Below are 19,352 nucleotides of genomic sequence, written 5' to 3' on the forward strand. Positions count from 1 at the left end.
TGTGGTGCATCCATCACAATGTTCTTGTCCAGTGAATCACGGCACAAACAAGGCACCAGAGATCATATCCTCAAAACCATTAATGGTTAAACTGTGATTTTAATTTCGTCTCTCTTCTTCTAAGCCACCGGTACATCCACAAGTGTTTTAACAAAGTATTTTGTTTCTCACTTCCCAGAATACCAAGTGCATTTCATAACACAGCTGTTGCAAATGTTATGGCTCTGTGCACTTCATGTGTTAGTCTTGCCTGTGCTTCCCTTCTCTGAATTGCATTTAATAGGCCAAGTTTTATATTTCTCTACTAATTAGTTGAAATTTATTGCATTTGTTGCCTTCCCCTCTTTCTTTTGAAAATCAGGGGAACTTCCAAATTTCAATTTAAAAGCATTTTGTTTTTATGGAGCATAGTATTTGTTGGAGGAAGAAGAGTTGAGATCATAATCTGGCACAGTTGACTAAGTTTCTAAATTTTAAACCACCGCCTTCTCCCTTTTTAAACATTTTCTCTGCCAATACTAAACATTTTGATCATTCAAAATGTAAATTGTACTCCCCATAGATGCTGATGGGTTGAGGATATATTTACATACAAAGGAGCTGTTGAATGACTCACGCAAAAACTCATTTTCTTGTTCTCATTCTTAACAGTACAGCAGGTTTTTCCCCCCATTTTCTGGTTTCTGGAATGATCTATGTCTCTGAGCAGTGTTTGAAAAGGTGCATGTGGTTAAAATGTGTGCAGTGGGAGAACCACAAATGGTTTAAATATTTTTTTTCCAGAGGAGCTCATGATAGGCACTGTCCATGGGTTGTGTTGTGTTACAAGGGAAAAAACACCCAGAGCAGAACCTGAGGACAAAGGAAGGAAAATTCCCTGATTTCTTGGGGTGAGGAGGAGCAAGCAGGGGTTTAGTCAGAATGTGAAAGCCAGTGTTTTGGGCTGGGTAAGATGTTCTTAAGGCAGTTAGCACTTTATAACACCAGTGATGCTAGAGCCGGGCGTGTGCTGTAGGACCCCAGTAATCTCCATCTCCTAATGGAGCAGCATTTTATGGGAGAAGTGTCACTTGGTTTTCCCATGCCCCTATGCCTGCTGGGCTTGGGCCCTGGCACAGATTCCCCTGGCAGGAAGAAGGAGCCATTTCTTTGGAGCACTCGTTTGAGCCTGGTTGTGTTTAGGAAGGCAGAGCAGGAGCTCTGGAAAGCCCCAAGCTTCTGTACAACTCCTGGGCAGCATTTCAAGCTGTGCCTGGAACACGTTTGCACTGCTCAGGGCTGGGAGCCTCTCCTGAGGCCCATAAGAAACCCTGGGGCTGTAACTGGCCATAACTCTGAGATCACCATGACAGATTTTCTCAGCTCTCCTTGCTCTCCTCAGACCTATCCAAATACCAGCCCAGTGCTGTCACACCAGTTGTGGATGGCCCAGGCTGTTCATCAGCTATTTATAGAATTACTTTATTAACAACTTTATTTTATCCACTTGATAGTAATGTTTGAATCTGAGGGGTGTACATTCCAATCTTCCTTGGCTCACTTCCTCTGACTTATTTACTGACTTACACCTTGATTTTTCTGTTAATCTGGAGCCCACTCAAGAGGACACATAGAGGTGACCCTATAAGAGATGCAGATGTGATTTTGATCATCTCCACAGGGGCTGCACCACTCTCCTCCACTTCCCTCACAGCTTTTCATTGCCTGTTCTTTGTGTGACCTATGCATTGACTTGGGCTCTATTATTCACTTCAGAACTGATGATGTTTGTGTTAAGTCTTAAACATGGGGTCAGGGGGTAGTTTAGAGCCTTTTCAGATTGTGTGACCTCTCCTAGCAAACTTTGAAGGGCAGTTGTTGACCAGCCCTGGCACTGTTTGCTCTGCAAGGAAGCAAGTCTGTAAAAAGGCTTATTACACAATGTAAGTGATTTTCTTTTTGCTAGGCAAATATTTGCAATATGTTTTAGGAGATCAAGCATTCAAAGTGAAAAAGCAGGATACCTGCCAGGGATGTGGGAAGTACATAAATGACACCTCTAATTGGGAGAACATGGGCTGGTTTTAGTGTCTTGGCTCTACAAGGAAGCCAGCACAGGTTCCTGCCCTGATTTTCATTGAGCTCTAAGGCTTTAGGCATCCTGACAAATCTGGAAAACTTTTTCCCAAGATGTCTTTACTTCAACAGCTTCACTCATTACTCTTGCAAAAGCCAAGGTGCTGTGGAACAGGGACAAATCCTATGACTTTAACAAATGAGCAAGGTCCTAATATGGGGCTTTCCTAGAGGGTAGTTTATTTTATAAATGCCTGCAGCAACTAACAATGCCCAGTTATGGAGAGTGTGTCACCGTCTGGATGACTGCTCACAGCTGGTATCATAATTTTTGGTCATTCCTTTGGCTTGAATTGAAGTTGCAAAGACAGTATTGGGCTTAAACTAGCTGGCTCAGGAGCAGCAGATCAACTCCAGTCAACATCTAACTTCCACATGTGCATCTCTGCCTGTGCTGTGGTACTGACAGGAGCCTCGATTTATGTGCATGCAGTTTATAAACAGCAAGAATACTGGAAATGAGGTAATATTTTGTATAAACATTTATTTTATAGTTTAAGAACAAGCCATTCAAAACATCTGGAAATCACAGGAACATGAGTAATATATAATAGCAATATCTTAAATATGCATTAGTAATATAAAGTCATCTTTCACTCTGATAGTTACAACTTCATTTTTCTAAAAAGTATTTAAGACATGAAATATGTTTAGGTAATACATATATACAGCATCTAATTTTCTCTCCTCTTTGCAGTGGAGTCTGAGACTCCAGAGGTTTCTGTGATGGAAACAATGTGCTACAACTTGAAGGCTGGATTGGTTTGGATTGCATATGCAGAACTAGGCAAATAATTTACACCCATCATGGCTCTGTGTGCATGTAAGTGACAGAACAGGGGTTTCAGACCCTGTGCACGTGCACTCCCACAGCTGCTCACCTATTCACAACAACCGATGTAGTTATAAATCATTAGGTCTGGAGTTATTTCTAGAATGTCTCTGTATCTATACCCTAACTAAGCTATGACCTACTTTCATTACAACCCCCTGCCCATCAGTGTGCTGTTATGCTTCCAGTGGTGATTTGGTAAAATGTGTTTGCCTTGTCTTAGTGTGTGCGAATTGATAAATAATTGTGGGTTTGACCAGCTTACAGCTGTTTTATCCTCATCTCTAAGGCAAGCAATTCCCTTTCTATTTCATAGGGCAGGTCAGCATTAACTTGCACTTCAAAGTACTGCTTGATTTCTTCTACCTCCTTTTCCCAGAACTCTTTTGAGATATCAAACAGTTCGGTCAGGTTGATGTCTTCTAAACCCTTCAAGTTCAAAGCAGCATCAGTGGGGATGTAACCTATGGCAGTTGGTTTGGCAGAGGCTTTCCCTTCAATCCTGTTGAACATCCACTCCAGCACGCGGGAATTCTCCCCGAAGCCAGGCCACAGGAATTTCCCTTGGCTGTCTTTGCGGAACCAATTCACGTGGAAGATCCTGGGCAGCTTTGCAGCTGGACGATGGGCCATGCTCAGCCAGTGCGCCAAGTACTTGCCAAAGTTGTAGCCAAAGAAAGGCCTCATGGCAAATGGATCGTGCATAATGACCTTGCCTGTTTGAAACACAGATGGAGAAGGTAAGGGAATAAATAGCACTTTTATTCTGAAGCACAAAGATTCAGATCCTCCCAGGGTTTACCCATGATCCCTTCACCACCCTTGTGAGCTTTAAGAAACAACACAAGCATTATCCTTGATGCACCAAAGGTACAAATGAAATTAATTTTTGTTATTAAATTTCTTAAAGCTCAGGTCAAGCAGCTTAAATGAAGATTCTCAAGAGATGGCTATCATTCATGCATTTATGTTGAGCTCTAGCAGAAGACAAATTTAAATTTGTTTATCCCAGACTGTAACAAGAACTCTCTGTCAAGGCTTCTGGCAACCCTGTGCCTGCATCCTGTTCTGTATGCTTGCCACCTAAGGGATTATTTTGCTTAATTTGACTTTTACAGAGAATTTGGCCGTTAATTCCAGTACAAATATTTTCTATTGTGAAAATGCACAGGTTGCAAAATTAGCTGCCAAGACTGAAATGTGAAAGAGCAGGGGGAAGGAGAGGGCAAGCAGTCCAGAGGGGCCTGCTTTTAATACAGGTAGGCAGATTAAATTTTGATTTACCTTTGTGCTCAGCAGCTGCTGTTGCTTCAGATCTCATGGCTGCTCCTACAAATACTCCATGCTTCCAGTTAAAGGCCTCATAGACAAGAGGGACACCTATAAAGAACAAAATCACTTCAGTAACTAGAGGTCCAGAAGCATTTTTATGACAGGTTTTGCCATCTGACATAGTGCTGAATGCATGTTACTGGATAATGTATTCTAATTTTTCCTGGGTTTTTTTAATCAGTTCATTTCCTGCTCTCATACAGCAAAGAAGTTTGAATGAATGTTTTCAAAACTGGCTCCTGATTACTGAACTCATCCAGTGGGAGATATATGGGACATCAGAATCTCCAGCAGATTTTAGTGGAAATAGAATCTGATCCTGTGGTCATATTAGATTCAGATCTAGCATTACTTCTATTTCTTTTCCAACTTGAGGTGGCCTTTAGCAGAACAATTTATCTTTAAACTGTCTAAAACTGATTCATTTCTCTAACCATTTGCTAACTAAACTACAGGCAAATTGAGACCAATGTAGCAATTTTCTATGTGTCTGCTACCCATGTTAATGGGGCCTGATCTCCCTCCACCCTTTGTTATTATTATTACCTGTTTTGTGTTAACATCAAACACCTCAGACCCTGAAACACCAGTGGCTGGAAGTGTGTGTGCCAAAGGCTAACACAGAGGAATTGGACTAATGTGGTGATTTCCTTGCTTTTGCAGCTGTGAAAGCAAAACCTGTGGCCATGCCCAGCTGTGTGTCAACTCTTCTGTGGCCAGCCTGGAAATGTGGCTGCTGCATCTCTTACCAGCTGGTCTGCGGCCTCCAAAGATGATCCCTTCGATGGGAACGCCTTCGGGCGACTCCCAGGCTGGATCCATGATGGGGCACTGCCTGGCTGGGGAGCAGAACCTGGAGTTGGGGTGAGCACAAGGTTCTCCTGCACAGAACAACACAGCAAAACAGAGTTAACTTGAATTTATTCATTAATTCCAAAGAAAGCCAAAGAGAGGGCCACGGGGTGGGCCAGGTACCGTTGTCTGGGGTCCAATCCTTGTTCTTCCACGAGGTCACTGTCACTCCAGCTGGCAGGGGCTCATCAATGCCTTCCCAGTAAACTCCTCCATCACTGGTTTCTGCCACGTTGGTGAAGATGGTGTTCTTGAATATGGTTTTAATAGCATTGGGGTTTGTTTTGACTGAGGTTCCAGGGGCAACACCAAAAAAGCCATTTTCGGGATTGATTGCCCTTAAGTTGCCTGGAAGTTAAATGATAAAATATAAGTGAACCATACTGATTTAATTCTACCCAGAAGTTTGTAGCATGTCTTACTGCACTTACAGCAACCTGTAAAACATTCCAATTTTATTTCCATACCTTGTTCATCAAATTTCATCCAGGCAATATCATCACCCACACACTCAATTTTCCATCCTGGCAGGCTTGGGTTCATCATGGCCAAGTTAGTTTTTCCACATGCACTAGGGAATGCTGCAGCAAAGTACTTCTTTTTACCTTCTGGATTGGTAATTCCCAGGATCTATTGAAAAATTAATGCAACTGTTAAAAACAGCCTTTTTTTCTTGCACGTTTCATTTTGGAGATTGTCTCCCAGCAAGTGGAAATGATAAAATATTTAATTATGCACATTTGGTCCTACAGAAGAAGCACAACATAATATTGTTGACAAATAACTCAAGCTGTATTTTTTAAATCAGAGTCAAATCTTCTTCCCATTAGAATATCTGTAAGAAATTCTTATATTTTTAAAAAATGTTAAGTCTGTATATAATAAACATTTCTTTATATTTTGCTGATTAAAGACCATATACATCTGTGTTTCTCTGTCAAGAGAGAAGAAAACCAGGCAATATTCTTTTGGCTGCACAAGTGGAGTGAAAGGAAAGCACTTTGTGCATGGATTCTTCTGCTCTTCTCAAAGACCACAGATTTTTTTTTCCTAAGGCTGCTCTCTTATGCACTTTGAAATTCTTTTTTTCAGTGGTATTTTATGGTGGTAGAATGTTTGAAGGACAGCAGAAATTAAAGCCAGGAAGGTTACACAGCACAACTCCCTTAGAAAATCTGATATTTGCAGGTTTTTGAGTACAAGAAGTCACTCTCAGAAGTTCCAAACCTTGCTTGCTTTATACCATGACAAGTCTTAATTTAAATGTTTAGAACTTGGCCTTGCAAGCAGTTTTCTATTCCCCATGAGCCTGGCACATAACAGATTCCTATCTAAAGTTACAGGACTATCCATATGAGACTAATTCCATTGATGGCCAGGCGGGTGATGGATTTATGTGGCTCTAATTTGAGGTTTAACGGCTGTTCAAACACACAAGATTTAACAGCATAGATTTTTACCAGCATGTGCTCTGCCAGCCAGCCCTCCTCTTTGGCCAGTCTGCTGGCAATCCGAAGAGCAAAGCATTTCTTCCCCAGCAAGGAGTTCCCTCCGTAGCCGCTGCCAAAGGAAATGATCTCCCTGCGATCCGGGAGATGAGCAATCAGCGTCAGCTCCGGGTTGCACGGCCAGTTGTTGATTAATGGCTCTGCAGAACAGAATGTTGTAGTCATGAATGCAGCAATTCCCATGCTTGATCACGCTGTTGTTTCATCAGCATTGAGCCTCTGACAGCAACCCAAAGCATATGCTTCAAGGAAATCCCTGGTAAGTACTAGGGATAATGATCTCCTTTCCATCAAACTCTCGCTGAGCTTTGATTCCTTGAACTGAGTTTTGTACCTAGTGCTGTTACAGAACCACCCTGGGCTTCTGTGGTGAGGGTGTCCCACGTGCTGAGGACATGCACTCAGTTCCAAAACACAGCCCTGGGCATTTCCAGGGGTTTTTAATGGCTCCTAGGGTTTTAAGGTAAGGCTCTTACCTTTCAGCGGCAGAGGGCATCCAACTGAGTGAAGGCATTTTACAAACTCCCCATTGCCCAGGGCTTTCAAAACATCTGTTCCTATCCGTGTCATGATCCTCATGCTGGCCACTACGTAGGGTGAATCCGTCAGCTCGATCCCAATCTTGGACAAAGGTGACCCAATAGGCCCCATGCTGAAGGGGATGACATACATCGTACGTCCTGGAAAACAGGCAGTAGCAAGATGTGGCCAAGAGCAAAACAAGGAACATTTGAAGTAACCTTTATAAACATGGAGGTTGTTTCTCAGTCCTTTAAAAGCTGTTTGTCCTATGACAGCTTCTGATGATGTTTAAAGAGCTGCAGCTTTCTGTTTGTCTAATTGTGTAGCAAGAAGTTTTATCTTAAATGCTGAAAGCAGCAGTTCAGACAGTTTGTCTAGCCAGGAGTAAGGGGAGGTGAAGGCCAAGTTCTCTGTTAGAGTAAATCCCTGAATCTGAAATTCTTGCTGTGGACCAGAGGACCTTCATTCTCATCTCACTTCCTATCTGCTCCTCAGTTGCTATGTGACTTCCTGAACCAAGTCACGTGAATTTTTGTACTTTGCCACTCTTTAGGAAAACAAGAGTGCTGGAAAGAGACTGAGGACTGTCCTTGCCCAGGTATTTGGGTCTATGGTAAAGATCTGCATGAAACCAGTGAAGTGACTACAGAGGGATAAAGCTAAATCTTCAGCTGAAACTGTTCTTCAAAGATTTTCAGTAACTTGCAACAGTAGTAAGTGTCTCAGCATTGCTGAAAGTTCAGTGTCAATTATCTTTTTCTTGCCTACCTTGCATGCAGCCTGGGAACCTGGTGTTGAAGGCTTTCTCAAAATCTTCCTCAGACATCCAGCGGCCCAGCTGGCTTGTTCCAGTTTTAGGTATTGGAGTGGTATCTCTCTGCTCTTGAGTGATGATGACAGTTTTGCTCTCAATTCTTGCCACATCTCTTGGATCAGTGAGAGCCAACCAGCTGCATTTCAGCAAAAATCAGCACATTAGACTTTAATTATCAATATAGCATTTTTACCCTTCTGTGGGTCCACTTTAGCACAAAAGGCTGCTAAAACAATGCTTTGTAAGGCAAAAATTAGTGACAAAGCAGTATAATGGATAATATCAAAAATCAGTCAGATATATTCTCTCATAAAAATTGCTTTAAGACTTTCCAGTAATAATAAAAATCATATGGCCTAGGAAATTCTTGTTACATTTTAATAGTCCTTTGCCTCTTAATCGCAGCCTTGTTCTCTGTTGTTAACTTTCAGGGAAAAGTTAATCTTGTTTAATTCTCATTCTCATCAGTGTGAAGTTGTTTTGTATGGGGACCACAAAATGATGCCTCAAGCTAAGTGGATGCCAAGGAAAGTAGTTTAAGTGTTGGTATAAGTGCCAGAGGGATCAGAACCCAGCTTAGTGGATTGGCATAGTCCCTTAAATTAGAGGCATCACAAAGGAAATACTGAGTATAAGCACGATCATTAAAAGTGAAGGAGTTCATTAAAGGGGATTCTTTTTTCCCTCTAAGGAATTTTTTGCCATCTATTTACGATAGAGGGGATTGTTTTACATTTTCACCTCTGTGCATCGAAATTTTCCACGAGTATAAAAATGTTCTAGTTGGGCTGTCATAACCATCATCACTACAGCTAAGCATATAATTAACAATGAATAATTTATCTGGTGAATCTTGCCCTTTTCTCTCCCAAATAGTCTGCAAACAGATTGCCAAATTCCTGCACTTAGTTATTCAAAAGTCTTTGCAGATTTCTCCCATGAAGATCTCGTGGTTGGCACGTAATTCTTGAGTATGCACTTGTTGTTAATATTCTCCTTTCACGTTCAGTTAGTTGGGAGAAATTATGAAATATTTGAAAAAAGTATTTGCAGAATACATTAGAGTCAAAGCTCATCGGCACGATATGAATAATGCCTGTACTGAATAATATTTGAACACCCACAGACCTATTTGAATGCCACAAGAAAGTATGTGATGAATAAACTAATTGACTAAAATAGTAGAATTCTTCAAAAGAAGATTTGCTCAATAATATTTAGCTGTTGCTAATGATAAGTTGCCTAAGTCTCATGACATTATTTCAGTTCCCTGATGTAACTAATCAACAGAGAAAATGTACAGTTGATAGTCCAACTGAATAATGTGTTTTATCTAATTTTTAGAGGAAAAAGTTTGCTTTTCCTGAGTATTTTACCTATGTAAGCTAAAGTTCCAAAATGTTCATGGAAAGCAAATATTGGAGAGTTATAAGAAGTTTTTAAAGTAAACAGGATAGAAAATGAATTTTCCAATTCTGAGATGATACTTGGCTTCGTTTAGGCTACTCACCAGTTCTCATACTTGTTCAGCTTCTTGATCATGCCTTGTTCTACCATGATGTCCAGAAGTTTCTTGTTCTCTTCATCCGAGCCATCGCAGATGTGGATGCACTCAGGCTGGCACAGCTTGGCATTGGTCTCGATGAAATCCCTTGCTTCAGGAGGCAGACTCTCCCAATCCCCCTGCACAACCTTGGGCATGACGTTCATGTCGGCTTTCAGCTGTGGGGGCATTGTTGAAGCTGCTGTGGATCTCGTTGATGGCTGTAAAATACTGATCACAATCTAAAATCAAATAGATTAGGTGTGTTAGCTTAGTTACGTTCTAACCAGTGTCACAAAGTCTTACAACATATAACACAAAGAATTTGCAATGGACTTGATTATGTACTGCTTTAAAATCAAGGCAGGGAATTTGGATCAAGGTGGAAAAAATAGAGGCCATTCTACTAATTTAAGGTGGAAAAAATAGAGGCCATTCTACTAATTTAAGATGGAAGAAATAGCGGCCGTTCTACTTACTGTCTATGGAAGCTGCAGCTGGATGCCAGAGAGGATTTTGCTGTACCTTTCAGTTGAGCCCGTTTCACTTGCTTTGGAGCTCTCTTGCAATTGCTGCTTTTCAAGGATGCACCTCCTTCCTTAAATATTCTTCATGGTAGTGTCCATCCCACCAGTTGAGGTGGAGGAGGCTTGGCCTTTACATCACCACTGGATGTGTCTTGGGACAGTGCCACTGACATTGTCATCATGCAGAGTTGTCAACAAAGCAGCCCTGGCAGGGTAATCATTTAACAGGCTTGATTAATGAATGCTGAAAGCGGAGGTTCTTAGCCCCTGGGTTTGCTGTTTTGAAGCAGTTACAAAATTTAGCAGTTTAACCAAACTTTGATCCATTTTGGCTTTGAAATCAAAAACGTCATAACTTCTCGGCGTGTGGGAAAGGTTGAGTACAAAGAGTTTCTGGAACCAGGAACACGGAGGTCATGCACAGAGGCAAAGTGCAGTTGGCACATTTTCTGGCAGATGGTCACTAGCTGGCTGTGAAGTGGAGGCTCGTCCAAGGAGTGTTTACTCACCTTGGGAACATTGCCTGATCTGGGTATAAAGTTCAACAGTGAGCACTGACAGGCCTGAATAACCACTACGTAAGGCCCACAGCTCTTATTTTTGTCTATGCAGTTCTAAAAACATCGCTAGCAGTATAAATCTAAGTGTTGGGGTTCCTTCAGTGCAGGCAAGGAAGTTTTTGTTTATGGCTTGTTTTAGGCTTCTGCAAATGAAACAGTTATTTGCTATTGCTACAACCTCAGAAGAGGCAGAGCAGCAACTGTCTCAATAATTAACCTCCTCTTTCAAATATTATGTTTTATTTTACTGGGAGTTCTGTGGGGGCGAGGTGTCATAAAATATTAACCCATCCCTAAATTTGTACTCAGAGCAAAAGCACAGAACTGCTTAGGACTGGGGCTGCATGCTGTTCTGTGGGTGAAGTGCACTGTGTGCATGTACACAGACCTGAGTCTTTACTTGTGTCAGATGTGGCACTATCTGGTATCAACAGCCACTAGTACTCTTATAATTCTGAGGGTTATCTCAGTGTTGATATCAGGCACTTGAGCATCATCTCAGACACTTTGAGCTCTTGTCTCTGTTTCTGCAGGCCTGTCTTTAGCTTCCCCTATTCCATTTTAGACAATTGTGACCATAAAGAATGATCAGTTTGTTTGTCCATGCAGTCTGGGTGTGTGAAGACTGAAGTATTTCAGGCAAATAGAACTGTAGAAACAGCCCTGCTGCCATTTGCTCTCCCTCTATTTATACACAGTCTTAGCAAAGCATCTGGAGCCTGGATAAGGTAATGCATTTGTGCCAACTTGAGACTTTTTTGTATTGATGGCGCTCTTACCCTGGTTGTCATTGGTAGTTTGCAGAACAGGAAATCTGGGATTCCCAGCTAGGTTTCAGGGAGTTCTGAAAAGCAACAAAATTGACTTATCTTGTATAAAGGGTGTTCACAACCCAGCTGTTGCTCAGGTTTGTGAGGCAGTTGGATGTTCCCAGCAAGGTTCTTGCTGGGGCAGCAAGCAGTGACTTGCAACCCCCCAAAAAGCCAGGCTGGCCGAGCAGCAGGGATCAGGATTGTAGCTCACCTTCCCACCTGCAAGTCTAAAATACTGCAGAGCTGACTCTCTCTCTGCAGGAAAACCCTCTGGGACTGTACCCTCTATCTCCCCTGAAAGCCTTTTATTGTGTTTTGTAAATATGGGAAGAAAACAGTGAGGTAAGAGGGGCTGTCCTTGATGCATGGCAAGGCCAAACATTCCTGAAAAAGAAAACAAAAATCTGGTGGGATAAGAGGTGCTAAAGACTGCTCCAGATAGGGCTGTGATGTAAGCAAAGATAAAATCCAAAACCAATTTAATAATGGCAAAGCTGGTGTTTGTCTCAAGAGTCCACATACTGTCTTGCTGGTGGAGCTGATGAGAAATATTTTCCTTTTAAAACATGTCATAAAGTACCTTCATTGAAAATAAAATGGAGCATAATCTTTAGTAATACTAAGCAGAGCCCTTTTTCAGAGAAGTACAAAAATACTGAGTGCTTTTTGTTGGACAGGTAAGTCAGTGTACATAGAAATAACTGAGAGTAAGCCAGCAATGCTCAGTTGTCAGGAAGACAGTTGACCAGGAAATTATCATATTGCAGCACAAGTAAAATCAGAATAAAATCTTACATACAACAGTGTAATACAGCAGAATCAGTCCTCGTGTCTCTAGGTTTTGAGAGGAATAAAAAAATTCCCAAACCCAGAGCATTAATTTCTGCCAATTAAATTACAGTCAGGCAGGTGTTGTGCAAATTTTCTAGCACTGCAATCCTAACCTCCCACAATCTTGCTATACAAACTGTGGGCTTCTCTTGAGAAGACACTAAATATGCCAAATTGGTGGCACTGTGTTATGAACATATGTCCATTAAAAATCACATTAAGGATTCCAAATGTTTTTCATTTGTGATGGCAGCAGGGCTCGAGTACAGATGTCCACTGGGAATTCTAGACACTTCAGCATCAAATTACTTGTATTTAGGTAACACCTCCCATCAGAGGATCTCAAAGCATATCACAAACACACAGTAAGCCTCAAGCCCCTATATAAAACACACATAGTATTTGGTGCAGTGAAATAACTGGAGCATATGCAAATCAAGGCCAGGATTTTTTTCAAGAATTTTCTCATTTAGAGATTCAGCTTTCAGAAAGCCAACAGAAGGCCTTAAAGGTTTTATGTGAAGCTAGTGAATTCTCATAACACCCACTGTCTCCCACACAAAAACCCAGATGTAGCACTTCCAATGGCTCAGTTACAGTGGTCTTGAGGTGTCACCCAGTACCAGTGGGTGCTGCTGTCAGGATTCAGTTTCTGGAAGATTTCAGGAATGGCAAACATACGAGGTGGTATGGGGAAATGTAAGGCCTTTTAAAAAATAGTTGTCTTGAATGTTAAGTTTATTTTCCAGTTAAATGAGAAGTCTTTTTTAGTAGTAGCTGCATTATAATGCTCATCTAATAGCTGATACGATTTCTTCTGATTGAACTTTTTTTGGCACTTTTTCTCTCTGCTTCTTGACACTTGAATGTGATGCTTATCAGGTGCCTTCTTGGAAGCTGTCAAATCATTTAAATGTGTGTGAATCTGACATTTCAAGATGACAGTGTTCAACAAGTGCCTTGAAAGGAGGGGTTTTAGGATTTTTGCTTTGATGGACACCATTCAGGTTGCTCAAAACAGAAGTTTTTGAGCACTTCAGGTTTTACAGACTTACTAGAACTCAATAAATGTAAAGGTTTTTTAGATGCTCAGAAAAAGTGTCATTAGGAAGCTTAACTCATCACTACAAACCAAGGTGCAACAAAGCACTCACAGTGAGATCTGAAAGTTGTTAATGGCATATAATAACACTCAGAAATTCTACTTCCCTCCCATTGCTAGTTCTCCTACATATTGTCACCTCCAAGGAGTTTGTCACTTGGGTATTTTGCTATAAAACTGTAGGTTTTTTTAAGATTCTCTGAGCTGTTCCACTAACGGAAGAGCACTGCCTCTGGACTGCTATTTCTGTGGTGTTTTGCTCAGCTGACACTGAGCACTCTCTGACAGCTGCTGGACTGGATGCCACAAAGTCCAGACCCAAGGGCAACCCTTGCAAGCTCAGAGAGAGCAGGGCAGGGATCGTTCTCTCCATTTCCAAAAGAAAACGTGAACCGTGCAAATTGCCTGAGGTTGCAAAAGAGCCTGTGAGTGAGCCAAGGGCTCGTTCCAGACCCTGCACGGCGCCGGGCACGTTTCCACCTCACAGCCCCTCTCTTGCAGCAGCTCTTCAGCACTGACCCATCTGCAGGAGGGCTGGGGGCCCTGCTACGTGTGCTGCACGCTCCCCTCCACGTGTGAACCCTGAGACTGAGCCTCTGCCACCAGCCACAACAGGTAGCAGCAAGCTGGGGGCACCGTGCTTTACCTCCTGCTCACCTCCCTTCCAACCCTAATCCATGCAGGATTGGGCAGACTGTAAAATATGCTGTTTGTGGATCCTTACAAAAGGCAATGTGATTTTTTTGGCCCGTGTTCAAAATGAAGTGGCTTGTTCTGATGGTGGAGGACTGGGAAAAAATATCCAGATTTATCATGATTAGACTGTACTTCCATTGACCCGTCCAGCATTTTCAGCTTGACAACAGAGATTTCTCAAAACAAATGGAAGCAAATTTCAGCAGCCAGGAAGATGCACTGGTGCATGTTTAAAGTCTCTAAACAAAGTCACCAACTTTTGATGCTTTGTTTAGTATCAGCTCAAGTGATCAATCCTGAGCTATATTTTAGGGAAAGTCCTGGTTGTGCCACAGTACATGCCAAGGCTGACATTACACCATGGGCACACTGGTTTATTGCTTGTTGTTCTGCTTCGGCAGATAAAATAGTTATTATTGTTATTATTATTACTTTATTTTTAGGCTCACTTTCACAGGCTCAGCTCTGGAGATGGTATTGAGAGATGTAATTTTAACTTTGATAAGCAGTCACTCCTCTGGAGCCATTTCTTGAGCTGTGACTCTAATCTGGGGACTCTTCCCTAAAGGAATACTGTCTTAAAAAAAAAAAAACAAAAAACAAAAACTGTCAAGTTTCAGTGTGAATATGTGAGTAATGGGCTCTGTAGCCACTGGTACCTGACAGGTGGCCAGGTATGTGTAATTCTGTTAGCTTGGGAGCTCTTCTCATCTACTGCAGAAAGTCTCAGTCATATGGAGAGTTTGGGCCCACCAAGACTTTCACCAGCTTTACCCTAGCCACAACAGAATTATGATTTTTGCATGGTTACTACAGGTTTTTTTTTGCTGGGTGAACAACAGAACCACAGCCAGGAGAAAAGGGGACAAGCCATACTAACCAGAGTGAAAAACAGCCAGCAAAAGGTTTGTGTTCCCTTTATCTTTCAGTATCAACTGTACTCAGTCCCACAAAGCCCAGATGGCTCCAAATCCAGTTTGCAAATAGAAATGGTTACCCTTGCTGGGGTGAAATCTCTTTACCACAGAGGTGTGTTCTTGCAGCTGTCAAGGACTTCCTGCTTCCTACTTGAGTAGGGAACAGACAAATCCTTGCACATGAGTTCAAGCACCTCTCGTTCAAGAATTTCAGATTCCTGTGGTGTTCTGCTAGCTGTGCCCTTTTACAGAGACCTCACCTCCTCAGGCATAAAGAAATGACAGGGAAGCACCTTTTTATATTCTAAATCTGTTTGTTTTTTGTAGGATGGGACAACCCTGGCTCCCCTGGCTCCTTCCTCCTGCACACTGTTCATGATTTCTCTGTGATTCTTTACCTGCTGGCAGCACTGTGCTGGCAGGTGTCCTTTCAGGGTTCCCCAGCTCTACCTGTGCCACAGGCTTTTTCTCTTTTCTTTAAGTCCTCCCACATACCTTTGTTCTCCCTCAACATTTCAGTCACTTTTTACTTGCAGTCTGACCCACTGGTCACAGTTCTGTACATCCTTCTTGAGTTGACTCTTTTGGAGAAGGATGGCTTTAACCAGTAAGAGTGGGGGCAGATTCTGAAGGTTTAGGTTTTGTTTCTTCCTCTGCTATGGATTTCCCATTTTGACTTTGGACATGTAACTACATCCCCAAGCCTTTATCATCTCCTAGGGAGGTGACTGGGAGGTGACAATTTCTCCCTGTTCTTATGAATTCTCCTAGTTTGGTTGATATTTCCCAGCTAGAGAAACTTAAAAGCTAATTAAACATGATCATTATCTCTTCTCATTTTTGTCTGTGCCACAGACAGTCCCTGCTGGGTTCTCTCTAGGTTACTGTAATGGAAATAGTAAGTTCTTAATTGAAATGAAAAGCATTTACTAGAAATTGTTTTCTCCATCAATAGCAGCACAAAAGCAGCAACTTGGGCTAAACCTTGTCTTCTGTTTCAAGTGAGATTTGTTCTATACTTTTTCCCCAGGAAAACAGCTTTGGTTAACATTTCAAGCATTTTATAACACTAAAAGCTAAACAACAGGATAGAAAAGCTGATTATGCAGAAATGAAAGCCAAGCTACATCTAAAGGTCAGAAGCCAAAAGTGCCTATGTCAAGCACTACATACCTTTTGGTTCTTGAACCTGGCACCTGGAGGAAAATCAACATTGCACAAAAACCAATAATCCCTGTAACGAATCCTCTGTTTACTGGAAAACTCTTATGTAAGTGTTAACAGGTCAGGTGAAATCCTACATACTGTACATTTCTGCTTAGCACCATTCTAAGAGGCATAAGGCAACATCAGTGGACAACAATGGGATTTTTTTCAAAGTAAAGGCACTTTTGTAAATGGTTCTTACCAGACAAATGCCACAATTATGATTATTTCTACAAACAACACTCAGTAGAGAGATCAGGAGTTCAACTGGACCCTGGAAATCATGGGTTTTTTTTTCTTATGCTCTTAGGAAGACATAATTCTGACTGCTATGTGTGCATCTTTGACTGACCTTCTGTAAATCTCTCCAAATTTACTGATTCAGGAAGATATATATGTATATCAATACTGTTCATGTAAAGAGAAGCTTTTTACATGGGTGCTCAGACCACTATGTACAAATGAACAGCAATCATCTTGCATTCTGCAAATAAAATTAAAACCCCCATGCACTTGCTAGCCTTTTAAGATTCAGATATTTGCTCTAAATAGCACTAAGTACCTTTTTATTTTAGGTAAAGCATAGATGTTCTCCGCCCATAAAATCTTAAACAAAAGATGGGTATGAATGACAGATCAAGAGACTCAGTTTGTAGAGGCAGCTCTGAATGGAGTAATAACTGTGATTCACAAAATGTGTCACCCAGGTATTCTCATCTGCTTTCTAGACACTGCCTCATCTTGATGTTTAAGTTACAAGGTCTATAAAATTGACTTTGTTTCTTAGAGGAGCAGAAAAGATGTACAACTAAGCCTGTTATACTATATTTCCATTACCAGTTCCTGATGGAGAGGCCTGGGGCTAGCTGGTTGTGGACTTTAAGTGATGTTTCAACATTGTAGCAGTGCAGAAAACTAAGATTTAAGGTATTTCTGCTGATAAATATCACGGACTACATCACCTGCTGTTCAATGAAGTGACATTAATGTACAAGTTGTTAAATACTCCCTTAAATTTTCTTGATTTCTTTAGATTTTTGAATTAAGAAGTTGATTTGGACTCCTCAGAAAGTTTTATGCCCAAGAGGATTTGTTATCTGAGCTGGAAAAAAGTGCACAGGAACCCAATGCTCTTCTGAACCCACCAACTGCCTCCTTACTGCTGATTTTGCAAGGTTTAACCTGGACTTGCTGCACATCCACGTGGAAGCAGAATTTGAACTCCTCTGGGTTTGTACATCTCACTCACAGATTTATTAGGACAATCATTTAATAGTCTCATTCTTCAGTGATCCTATTAACTTCCAAGTTTTGGTGTCTGTTCAGCTGTGCACAAAGAGCTGTTCTCAGAACTGTTTTCCTGATTAAAGATTAACAGTGCTTTGATAAAAGAAGGAAACATGGGCATCCTTGGAGTTTGTTTCTTACATCAGCTGGGTTAAACCTTTACTATCTTTTCTCACTGTGTATCTTCTATCTGTGTTTGGCAATCAAATTCTGCACAGCTCCAGCACGTTTCCCCTAGTTTAGTCAAAACAAGAGGAAAACTTTCTGCCTTTTAAACCTTTAACTCTTCCACCCTTGCACAAACAGCAACAGAAACCTGTAATAACTAACTAAGGCAAGTTGTATTAAAAACTTTCTTTGCTATCTGTTGGATTAAAGAGTATTCTGTAAAAACAGTGGAAGTCACTGAGGTGTAGTTAAGTGTATAACCACACTAATGCCTTTTGAAATGGACTAAGTGATATGCTTCCCAATAAACATCCTTCTTCCAAACAGATCCAGGCACGCAGCTCTGCTGTTTGCCACAAGGAGCAAATTGTGTATTAGTGGATGGCAGGATTGTTTCTAAATATATCATAATGTTAGATGAAACATTTAATAGACAAATTGCAATTATGGTTAATAATTTTTAGACCACTTTCCTGACTTGTGTCTAAGGAATCAATCATCTCTGGTACTTTCAGCTCCAATAAGCTTATGCTAAATACTTCCCCTTTTATATATCCCACATCTATTAGGTCTTGGTTTTTTGTCATGCTATATAATTAAAATAATTTACAGTATGGAGCAGGATTTTAAGAGCATAGACAACACTTGAAAGCATTAAGTCTTCTGACTTAATAGGAGTTGCTTTTGTTCTGCTGCAAGAATCACTCATATTTACAGAAATGATCTGTCTCCTCCAAGCCAAGATGAGCACTGGAGAGAGAGCAAAGCCTGGCTTTCCCTGTGCCTTAGGCACAACCCGAATTTAGCTGATCCTGCATGAACAGCACAGTCCAAGCACTGTGCCCTGAGACAGCGCTGCAGCTCTGCTCACCCTCCTCTTTGCATGAGAAGTGGTAATTTATAGCCTGCCTAGACACTAGTCAATCAATACCCTCCAGCATGATTTCCATCTGGCTTTGCTTTGCTCTGCTCCCATCTTCTCTCTACTTTGGGGATTCAGCAAGGAAACAAGTAGGACTGTATGTTCTGATGTTCCTGGGTCTGAGGTCTGACTAGTTTTTTATATGACTGCAGCAATAGGGAGCAGAGAATTGTGTTCTTTGGGGCAGGCAAGAAATCCGAGTCAGATCTAAATCCTAAGTGATGTCTGCTAAAATGAACTGTAGCTTCCATCTCTGAACCACAGGTCTGGGGGAAAAAATAAAAAATCGATAATATTCTTCTTTCCAAATGATCAAACTGTATATTTTCTCCTGAGAATATTCCAGGCCAGCACTGAAGCACTGACTTAATTCTGAATCTGCAAGATTCAGTTGCTTAGAACAGCATCAAAAAGAACATAACTTTTTATCTCACTCATTAGCTGATGTGCTTTCTTTTTTTTTTTAATTAAGGTTTCTGGTGGTCTCTGAAGAAATGCCTCATATTTGCAAAAGTGGGACACCAAAGGAACAAGGAGCACCAAAAAATACAGCAAAAAGACTTCAACCATTTAGTGACAGCTTCAAGACCTGAGCAACATTTCAGGGAGCCAGATGAATTAGAAGACTGTAAAAGTATCTCCGCTCTCTCCGAAGCAGGTGATGGCGTGAAGGAGGTTATCTGGTGCTGTCATTATTAAGAGGGGCAATATCTCACTGCAAAAGAGGTGCTGAAGGCAGTGATTGTCCCTGGGGTGGGAGGAGAGGGGAGGCGTGCGTGTTCGCAGCGCGGTGCTAAGGCGCACAC

At 41.4% G+C, this 19,352-nt stretch overlaps 1 protein-coding gene across 2 annotated transcripts; it reads right to left on the minus strand.

The window, feature by feature from the left end:
* Positions 1-3,208: 3,208 nt before the first annotated feature.
* On the minus strand, positions 3,209-14,199 carry PCK1 (phosphoenolpyruvate carboxykinase 1). Of its 2 annotated transcripts, XM_066561720.1 has the most exons (10): positions 14,179-14,199; positions 9,486-9,646; positions 7,930-8,111; positions 7,116-7,319; positions 6,592-6,779; positions 5,599-5,761; positions 5,255-5,479; positions 5,029-5,160; positions 4,232-4,327; positions 3,209-3,663 (listed from the first exon to the last, which is right to left on the minus strand). In XM_066561720.1, the coding sequence occupies exons 1-10, from the start codon at positions 14,197-14,199 to the stop codon at positions 3,209-3,211; spliced, it is 1,827 nt and encodes a 608-aa protein (XP_066417817.1). The 2 variants fall into 2 exon arrangements, with proteins under 2 accessions (XP_066417817.1, XP_066417816.1); XM_066561719.1 differs by lacking the exon at positions 14,179-14,199 and having other exon boundaries at positions 9,486-9,754.
* Between the last annotated feature and the right edge of the window lie 5,153 nt (positions 14,200-19,352).

Source organism: Molothrus aeneus, chromosome 17, assembly GCF_037042795.1.
Source record: "Molothrus aeneus isolate 106 chromosome 17, BPBGC_Maene_1.0, whole genome shotgun sequence".
Lineage (NCBI taxonomy): Eukaryota > Metazoa > Chordata > Aves > Passeriformes > Icteridae > Molothrus > Molothrus aeneus.